This window comes from Lampetra fluviatilis, chromosome 9 (assembly GCF_964198595.1).
Source record: "Lampetra fluviatilis chromosome 9, kcLamFluv1.1, whole genome shotgun sequence".
NCBI lineage: Eukaryota > Metazoa > Chordata > Hyperoartia > Petromyzontiformes > Petromyzontidae > Lampetra > Lampetra fluviatilis.
In genome coordinates this window covers 1,250,349-1,260,697 of record NC_136283.1, presented here as the reverse complement: position 1 = coordinate 1,260,697, position 10,349 = coordinate 1,250,349, and the positions used below count along the sequence as shown (strand labels likewise).

Genomic DNA, 10,349 nt, shown 5'->3' with positions numbered 1-10,349 from the left:
GGTGGGGGGGGCTGTGAGCCTGGCGTGGGTAACGAAGCGGCAGGCTGCACACGCACAGCGGCAGGCGGCGAGCCCCTAACCCTCGCCTTGGAACAGTCCAGCAGAGCACACGCTACCCGTACCCTTCACCCTAACAAACGAGCCATTCTGACACGAGCCCTGGACACGGGGCATAGCTGCAGACCACGTGCGAGAACCTCGCCTGGTCTACAGCAGGTCGTGGGTTCGATCCCCGACCCTTGAGGCCTGCTGTATGTTTGGAGTTGGCCGTGTCTCTCTCTCTCACTGTGGTCGCGTGGATTTTTCTCCGGGACCTCCGGTTTTTTCCCTTCGCATTGAGAAAACACGCGTTTAGAGTATTTAGCTGTTGTACATTTCCACACGATAACAGGCCACTTGGTTGAGCTATCATTTGTGGGCAGGTCGCCTCTGAAAAAGAGCCACAAAGCTCAGTGGGCCTTACCTGGTCAGTACAACAACCTTCACTTTCCATTCGGACAATCGCCCTAATTCTATTGTCTGAAAACTAGCCAATCCGAGACGAGTCTTGACCCCAAAATCTAAGCGCTCGCCCTACCTGTAGGAAGAGCCATTCTTTCGAATTCGGTTAAAAGCTTGACGTGTCATGAGCCGCAATGCCGCATGAATACGAGACGGTGGTGGTCCTCAATGAATAACGGTGTCACAAAGCGGTCCTCAAAGAGCCGCATGCGCCAACGCAGCCGCAGGGTGCTGACCCTTGACCCCAACCCTACCTCTGGGCTCCAACATCACCGACTGTTTCTCACTGTTGGTGTTCACGGCGCCTCGGGGCCCCACGGGACACAATGTTGATGACTTCTCGTACGCATTATTGTCTTTGTATTAATGTGTTTACATTAACGTATACATGTGAACGTGTTGATGTATACTATCTCGAGAATAAACGTGCATTTTTCTTTTATCTGAGCATTGGTGCTTGTCTCCTGTTTATAACCTTGAGCCAGTGGCCAAAATTCCACATTCCTATGGCGGGGGCGAGTTTATCCACGTGACCACTACGTTGACTTCCCCACAAAGTGATACTTAAATTTTGACTTAAAACTTTAGTGACTGCAGGAATTCATATTATTTGGTTATTTCGGTAAAGTCTCGTAGATAAAAAATAATAAAAATAAAAATATAAAAAAATGATAAAAAACCAAAGACTCACGATGTTTCGATCACTACACAAGCGGTCGTCATCAGGCGGAGATAATTATTTTCATTGTATTATTTTCTCTCTACGTTACTTTACCGCAATAACCAAAGAAAGAGGTGTGGTGAGACTGCGTGTGCAGGTGTGGAAGTCCCCCGGCGTGGATGGAGACTTGTGGTGAAACAAAGAAAAATCGGAGCCGTTCTGTCGATCCGCCATTGGATGAAGGTCGCCTCCAGGGACTTTGTCCCGACGTGGCGGTTTGTTTGGCCATACTTCCCCGCGCTGGCTGCTGTGTCGCGGGAGACTTGTGATGTTGCGGGTGATCGGCGCCCCTCTAGTGACCCCAAGCGACGTCGATCGGTAACCCTCCCTCACTCGTTAGCATCCCCAGCACGTGCCAGCCAAGGTGACGGTGTGGGACCTTCTGCCATGGTGGGTGCTGGTACATGGGGGGGGGGGGGTATTTGAAAGGGTGTGGCGTGGTGTTTGATTCGCAGGTGTATGATGTGTCTCTAGGCCGTAGTCATGGTGTCAATATTGGGGGGGAGCAAATCTTCCAGGGGGTCTGGGGTCCCCCCCCCCAAGAAAAAAATCTAAATTTTAACACGAATTTCCTGATATTTCCTGCCTAAAATATTAGAAAAATCACTAACATAGGATGGACTTTTTTTTTATTAATTTTGTACAATAATGTCTAATAGTGTATTAAATTACATTGCTCTCTTTTTTTCTTTTTTACCTTTTCTTGTTTCGTTGTATGTAATGGCAGAGACTATGGATTAATAAAACACAACCATAACCACAATCATATAAACAGAAATCTATTTTATTGCAATATATTTGGGGGGGGGGGGCATTTTGAGCATATTTGAATATTGGGGGGGGGATGTGTCCTCCCCAATTTCTATTATAATCACGCCCTTGGTGTGTCTCCCCCTGCTGCCACCCCGGTGTGGTGGGACTTTGGTGTGATCCACTGATGTGGCGTGACCCTGGTGTCCCGAGTTCGATTCCCGTTCACGGCCAGCATCAGTGACGATTATCTGAACCGGTCCGGGGCCTCCCCTAGGTCGACTCAGCCCCAAATGAGTACCCGTTTCAGCGGCCGGGTGTGGTTGTTGGCCACCCACCCCCTCGTGTGCCGTGCCGGCCTTCAAATATGCTCGCTAACAGCACTTGCCCCAACAGTCTGAGAAGGCTACACGGGGGATCTTTGTCTTTGTCTTGCCTCCCTCCTCCCCCACTTCAGTCCCACCCCCTCTCCTCGCTAGCCCCTCCCCCTGTGAAGGCCCCTCCCCCCTCCACAGGACGTGACGTATCGTCACTTCCTGCGCGGTGACCATGGCCGATCTGGAGGCTGCGACGCGGGGGAAGACGGCGACGTCCTACCCGGCACCGAAGGGTAGCGCCAGGGGTGGCACCACCACCACAACCACCACCACCATCACCACAACCACCACCATCATCAGGGTAGAGCAAGGGGTGGCACCACCATCACAACTACCATCACCACCACCACTACCATCACCACAACCACCACCATCATCAGGGGTGGCACCACCATCACAACCACCACCACCACTACCACCACCACAACCACCACTATCATCAGGGGTGGCACCACCACCACAACCACCATCATCATCACCACCACCATCAGGGTAGCGCCAGGGGTGACACCATCACCATCAGGGGTGGCACCACCACCACAACCACCATCATCACCATCAGGAGTGGCACCACCACTATCACCACCATCATCACCATTAGGGGTGGCACCACCACCACTATCCCCACGCCTGGCGTCTCTAACCATACTTTACCACTCTGGGTCAGTGCGGATGAGTGAATGTGGATTACGTAATGGAACAACAATGGATGGGTATAGTCCTATACAGTATTCTCTGCTTGCCCACACCACGTGTTCTTGTGTGCGAGTGCTTGTCACCCATACCAAGCAAACACAGTCCAGGCGCCAACTTGCTTAGCTTCTGAGTGCTGATGGGATCAGGCGTAACCAGGGTGTTGAGAGGGTGTGTGTGGGGAGTGTGTAATGTGTTCCGTGTGTTGCGTGATATGCGAACTGTATACAAATCCTACGTGTTAAAATGTTTGGTGTTTTGTGTGTTTTGTGCTTGAGTGATGAGGCTGTGTATGGTGTGGGTTGGTTATGACTGCGTGGATGGTGTTGTGTGTGTGGGTGCATAGTGTGATTGGGGTGTATGAGGTGTACGCGATGTCCGCATCCTAGCGTGGCAGGTGTGTGTGTAAAGTACTACTGTCATCTTGAACCGGTTCGCGACATTACAGATATCTTATAACACTGTGCTATGATCCGCGCAACTCTGGGTTCGACTCCTGGTCGTGAATCCCATCACCACCACCGACCGTCCAGTTTAAACCGTGGACTCGTTTGGTGGGTGACCCCTAAGAGACTCATTGGTGCTGACCTGCCTGGCCCGATCGCCACCCCCATGCCTCCATCCCCTTCGCCCCTCTACTCCAACTTAGTTTAAAAAGATTCTAGATTTGAAGCTTTCGTAACTGCAAGGATTCATACTCTTAGGTTTTTTTTGTGACTTTACCGAAAAAAACCTAAGAGTTTAAAAGGATTGTTTTTCATTGTAGAGCGTCTTGCGATGCCAGCGCACTTAGGCGCTGCGTGAATGCAACAATCGCCTTGGGTTCCTACCTGGTTCCTACCTGGTTCCTACCTGGTTCCTACCTGGTTCCTACCTGGTTCCTACCTGGTTCCTACCTGGTTCCTACCTGGTGCCTACCTGGTGAAATTAAGTTGATGGTGAACTCAGTTTAAAATGGCGGACCAGGTACTACACGTGATATCGACATCAACTCTTGAGATGAGACGAAGGTTGCGTGGTTTTTTTGCACGTGTATTGTTTGTGGGTTATGGTTTGCTTGTAATGTTGCCTCTGAGTGTTTAGCGTGGACATGCACGGGTGTTTGTGTGTTGATGCAACGGACGACCTTCATCCCGCTCCCCTTCAGATGTGTCGGACAAGGTTCTATGCGACATGATCTTCAACTACCAGATTGCACACACGCAGCGCGAGATGAACCGAGGTACGTGCTGTTACCCTGACTTCAACCCTCACCCAAAGCTGACACTACCCCAGACCCGAACTCCAATCCTAATACTGACCCTAAACCATCTTCATTCTTATCTAAGCCTGACTCTAACCATAACCCTGGCACATAACTCTGACAATGCTGAAATGAACGCTGAGCCAATGCTGGAAATGCAATATTCCTCTAAGGCCAATTTCTCCAAAGGACAACTGCGATTAACAACTCTGTAAAATCTCACCTAAAATGTATCTTCCAAATTTGGTCCCAAGTGTACCACTGGTGTCATACCACGACATGAATAATCCATTTAAGGCTGGCTGTAATATTACTGAAATTCAATACAGAACCAAATTATGAGTGGTGGGTTGTTTTGTGTGCAGTACTTTGGTGACCAGGCTGAGGCCCATCAACTTCCCTCCACTCGACAAGCTTGTTCAATCAGAGGCGGCTTTCTGTGGGATTCAGTACCCAGTGCCGACTCGGCACTCCGACCCAGAGCCACCTGGGCACCTTGAATGTGTTGATGCTTATTGCATTGACTCCACGTGGATGATTGTTTGAGCGTTTTCTCCACAACTGGACTTGAACTCGTAATGCTTTGATTCCGTAACGATTCGTAAATAAATCTCGATATGTATCATTTTTCTTACGCATGTGTCGTGTGCATAAGGATTACGTTCAATCTTTGCGATAGTGAATCGTCACATTTTATATTGCGATTCCCCCCATTCCCAGGCGACCCCTTTCCCCTGTGCTCTGTTGACCCCATGCCATGTGCCACCTCTGTAGAGCAACACTGCGCACGGCTGCTGAAGCTGGCGCGCTTAGCGGAAGAGCTGGAGGCAGATGAGTGGCGCTTCCGGCCGGTGGAGAAGCTGCTGGGATTTTCCAACCAAACCTGACTGTGCATGTGAACACTTGTGAACACTTGTGCCCCCCCCCCCTGTGTGTGCGTGAACACTTACACGCAATTGTGCACAAAACACTGCTGTGTACTTGTGAACACACACACACAGAGCCATCCACATCTAACATAGCACACACAGACAAAAACAAATCAGATACACCCCTTAAAGCCTTAACATACTTTTGGGGCAAGCGTTGTTCACGAGCACCTATGACGGCCGGCACGGCACACGGGAATGTGAGTGGCCATTGCCACGCGACCTGGTTCAGGGGTTACACTGGGGTTCTGAGCAGTGGGGGGCAGGGGTCACATGGTTCATAGTGCAGTGCATGAATCACTACTCTGCCAAGAATACTCATTTTTAGAAACAGCCGTTTGGTAGTTAGTGGTACTAATTAGTTCTGGTTCCTGCCACCGCACTAATGACGGAGTGGGAATTGAGGTCACGAACACCATCAGCCATGGTCATTCCACTGCTAGATGAAGGTCTCCCCTCAGTCGCTGCCACCTCTCCCGTGGTGGGTAGCGGTTTATTTTAACCCGCGCTTGGTCGTCGCTACTCGAGATGGCCTCAGTGTTAAACGCGCGCACGCAAACCTTAACGTCCACTCGTACACCATGTATATACGTTGTGTATATTTGAATAAAATTGCATACAATTGCATTTCTGTAAGGGAAAGCCATTGCGTTCTTTTTTTGTGGACATGGTCAGGAAGGATATATGGATGGAGCGACGAGGCAATTTGTAACGCTCACACCATATTACACGGACTTAAATGACCCCGTGATTCATAGCGAGAAGCCAGGCTCTTGGTCGCTGAAAAGCCAAGCGAAAGATGGAGCCTTTAAGAAAGAGATGGGGTCTTTAAGAGCCCCGTGAGCTTCTTAAATGTGTTTTGTAGTCTAGAAATTGAACGCTGCTTCTGTAAATGTGCAGTAACGGCGGGATGATGACGATGATGGCAGCGTTCCAGATGGCGGAGGTTGGCCACGGAGAAAAACGATGCCCGGCAGTGAGGGTCTCCGGTCCCTTGGTGTTGGATAGGGTTGGGAGTCGTGCTGATTGGAGTGCTTGGTGATGTATGTGAGGATAAGCTAATGGAAACCCACCCACTGGTGTTAACAATGTAACTGGTGTTGGCCAAATATATCCAAGTGTAAAAAATAATCAAATTACTCAATTGGGATTACACATGGCAACGTCGTGCTCTACTGCTAATTATATATCCTGGAGGCATTAAATGAGCTGTAAAGTTCTTTATCGTTGATGTCCAGCAGGGGTGGGGCAGGACCCTCTTGAAAAAGAGTTGAGACTTTGAGAGGCTATACAGTGTAAATAAAGTATAAACATCCTACCAACATTTTGACCACAATGTATGGGTGGCGGTGATGGGGGGAGGGGAGAGCTGAACCTTCAGGGACTTGGCACGGCAGGCGACGAGGGAGGAGGGGATAAGTGATGGGGCAGTTTTCCCTGGGAATGAGATCCGTGGGCAGTCGCGTTGTTCGCCCATTGGGGACACCTAGGTGGAATTGGCTATTTGTGGGGCCACCCTTTCAACTGTTAAACACATATTGGTGTGAGAGCAGAAGAGATGCAGACAAGGGATGTAGTGAAATGAGCGAAGTGTCCACAACAAATAGATGAGAGACGCAGCCTAGAGGTGGGAGAATCGTTGGCTTATGACAATTATCCGGTGTATTCGGGTTTGATTTCTAAGCGGATATTTGAAGCATCCGCGATTGTTTCCATGGATCGAGAGTCCGTTGAGTCACTTGGAGCACTAATAATAACATCTTCTTGGTTCTTTCGGTAAAGTGACGTAGAAGGGAAGTAATAAAATAATAAAAATAAAACATAAAATAATTCTCACGACGTTTCGGCCACAACGCAAGCAGCCGTCTTCAGGTGAAGACCAGGTCTGTCGGGGAGACAGCGTCTAATAATAACAATTAACATTTGTAAAGTCACGAATTTCATCCGTAAATCCAAATGCGTCTCGTGCGTGGAAAGCAGGAAATGAACAAGCTGCTGGGTAAACCGCCACAACTCGCGGGGGGCAAAGGGCAGTTTGCTGCACCGGCAAAAACCCCGAGCAGCCCTCCATGGACAGAGCCTTGACCTCGCAGTACATAAAAGAAGTACCATCCGAAGAGCTCATGGACAGCTGTCGGTGTACAATGACGGATCACTTCCTGTCAATATTGCGGGGCTAACCCATTGCGTTGTCAGTGAGCTTCTGCTCAAAGGCGCCACTCTCTTAGCATCGTGAGTTCGGAGATGGTGGGAAGCCGGGGTTGTGGTGGGCGGGGGGGAGGATCATGGTGGGGGGTAGTGGGGGTAGTGGTGGGGGGTAGTGGGGGGGATAGTGGGGGTTAGTGGTGGGGGGTAGTGGGGGGTAGTGGGGTGTGGGAATCGCAAGAGATGGGCTCAGTTGCGACGCAGCCCGGCTGCACGTGGCGTTACACGGCGCCGGGTGGAAATCGAGTTGGGGTTGGGGTATTCAAATACAACTTTTTTCAACCAGGTAAGGTCGACTGAGCTATATAGGTATTTTTTTTAGAAGCGACCTGATCACAAATGATAGCTCAACGAAGTGGCTTATCAACGTGTGGACATTTATATCAGTCAAATACTCTAAACGCGTGATGTTGATTCTAAATGTGGAGGGAAAAACCGGAGGACCCGGAGAAAAATCCACGCGACCACGGGGAGAACATGCGAACTCAAAATATACAGCAGGCGTCACGGTCCGGGTCGAACCCACGACTTCCTGCATACCAAGCGAGGTGGTTAACATCTCGCCACCGTGGCGCCATAAGTTGTGTTATGATTGTGTTGGTTACAGTACTGTACGCTGGTTTAGCCTGGAAAACCCCGCCGGGTGAAGTTTTCGCAGCGGGGGGCGATGTTGCGGCTGTGGGGGTGTGAGGTCCCAATTGAGTCGTTTGCAATGTAAAATGTGTTTCCAGCATTGAGATGTTTTGGCCAATACCAGTTACATCGTCATTTTTTTTTTATCTACGGGGGATGAAACCACATGCACAACGGGGAGAACGTACAAGCTCTCTGCTGAAAGCCACCCCAGTCGAGAATCTAACCGAGGCCCTTATTGCTGTGAGTGTGAACACTCGTGTCACCCTGCCACCGACCGGCACGGTCTGCACGATCCGATTTGGTCCACTGGATTGCTGGGTGAAGTGGAACGTGGACATCTGTGTAGGCTGAACAAGTGGCCGTCGGAGGAGGGTATTGAAGCCTGCACATGCACGTGGGCAGGGAGCTGGAGTAGGAAAGTCACTTCGAGACGAAACAAATACAGCTCCAGGTGCGCATCTCCACGTACACAAAACGGCGCAACTGTGTCTTACTCATCCCATCAGCCGCGCGGCATTCTGGGAATGCACAAAATATCAGCAACATTGCTTCAAGCCGGGCAATTCTGTGGAGCGGTATCGACACGGAGTGTCTCATCAGGAGAGCGAGGCCTGTTGCCCTCCGCCTTACAGGAGGCAAGGGCCCTCGCTTGCTGTACGCTACGGCGTTCCGAGTTCGACTCAATGTATGAAGTAACAACTCAACTCAACATACTCATCGTTGGCGTCGTTGTGGAGAATACAAGTAACACCATTAACGAGTTATTTGTCTGTTCATGCAAAACAGGCGCACGTGAGAAGCAGACATCTGCTCATAGGTTATTTCTATTCTCCACGAAAACGCTTGTGATTATTTTGAGTTATGTACAATATAATTTCCATAGAGAGGCTTACATCACGTCGGAATCCGACTGCATCTTAAGACGGCATCAACTATGGGCATTGTGTGTGAGCCACCAGGCGTGTGAAAGAGGAAGATCTAACGTTTGGACTGCAGGGCAATATCTCGGACGTGGCGCGGAAACATCGGGACGTGGGTTTCCTGTGCAAGTGAGCGAAGGGTATTCGGAGAAATGGTCACGGGCACATTAACAAGAGAATGAAAAACACATTGGGCCTGTTGCTGAGCAGGTTGACCTGGGAGATTCCACAGAAAGCCACCGTTGATAGAACGGAGAGCGGCGTGGAGGGGAGTAGAGTGAGACGAGAGGGGAGAGGTAGGAGAGTGTGTGGAGGGGAGTGGAGTGAGATGAGAGGGGAGAGGTAGGAGAGTGCGTGGAGGGGAGTGGAGTGAGATGAGAGGGGAGAGGTAGGAGAGTGCGTGGAGGGGAGTAGAGTGAGACGAGATGGGAGAGGAAGGAGAATGCGTGGAGGGGAGTGGAGTGAGATGAGAGGTGAGAGGTAGGAGAGTGCGAGGAGGGGAGGAGAGTGAGATGAGAGGTAGGAGAGTGCGAGGAGGGGAGGAGAGTGAAATGAGAGGTAGGAGAGTGCGTGGAGGGGAGTAGAGTGAGATGAGAGAGGAGCGAGAGGTAGGGGTTGAGTACATGGAGGATCTTGAAGTAAACCCAGAATTGGATGTTCAAGCCGGTGGATGGATTGGGAGGATTCGGGGTGTGGGTGAGAAGTCTGGCGGTGACGTTGGATCCTCGAGTGGATTGGTCAGAGAGGAGAGTCGCCGTAGTCGATTCTGGATGTGATTCAAGCGTGGAGGAAGGTTTCAGCAGCAGCTGCGGTAAATAGATGTTTTACAGGTGGAGTTATGATGTCACAACCATCATCATCATCAACACCACCACCATCGTTACCGCCACAACCACCACCAACATTGCCTCCTCCACCACCACCACCATCATTATTGCCATCATCATCACCACGGCGAGCATCATCATTCTCATCCTTATTATCATTATCATCACCACCACCACAGTCATCATCACTATCATATCACGACCACCATCGCTACCACCATCACCACCATGATAACCACTATTGGCTGAATCTCAGCCGCATCAGCAGGATGAGATGGATTCTTTAAAATCCTCGTGACCATCACCATGATCATGATCACCGTCACCACAATCAGCTGACCGCACAAGTGGCAGAGGGGAGGGGCTGAGTGGGGGGTGGCATCCACCGGGGACCAATCGCCTCGGACGCGCCCTCGGACGTGCACACGCCCGGTCTGAAGTCCGCGTTGACCCACAGAGCGAGCGAGAGAGACCTCAACCACAGCCACCTCCAACACTGCACGCCGCCGCCGCTGCTGCTGCTGCTGCTTCTGGAGCTGTGGTACAG

General features: G+C 50.6%; 1 protein-coding gene across 1 annotated transcript; it reads left to right on the top strand.

The window, feature by feature from the left end:
* Positions 1–2,475: 2,475 nt before the first annotated feature.
* ANAPC16 (anaphase promoting complex subunit 16) lies at positions 2,476–5,841 on the top strand. Its single transcript, XM_078859481.1, has 3 exons — positions 2,476–2,582; positions 4,190–4,264; positions 5,060–5,841. The coding sequence occupies exons 1-3, from the start codon at positions 2,522–2,524 to the stop codon at positions 5,170–5,172; spliced, it is 249 nt and encodes an 82-aa protein (XP_078715607.1). The 5' UTR covers positions 2,476–2,521; the 3' UTR covers positions 5,173–5,841.
* Positions 5,842–10,349: the final 4,508 nt, after the last annotated feature.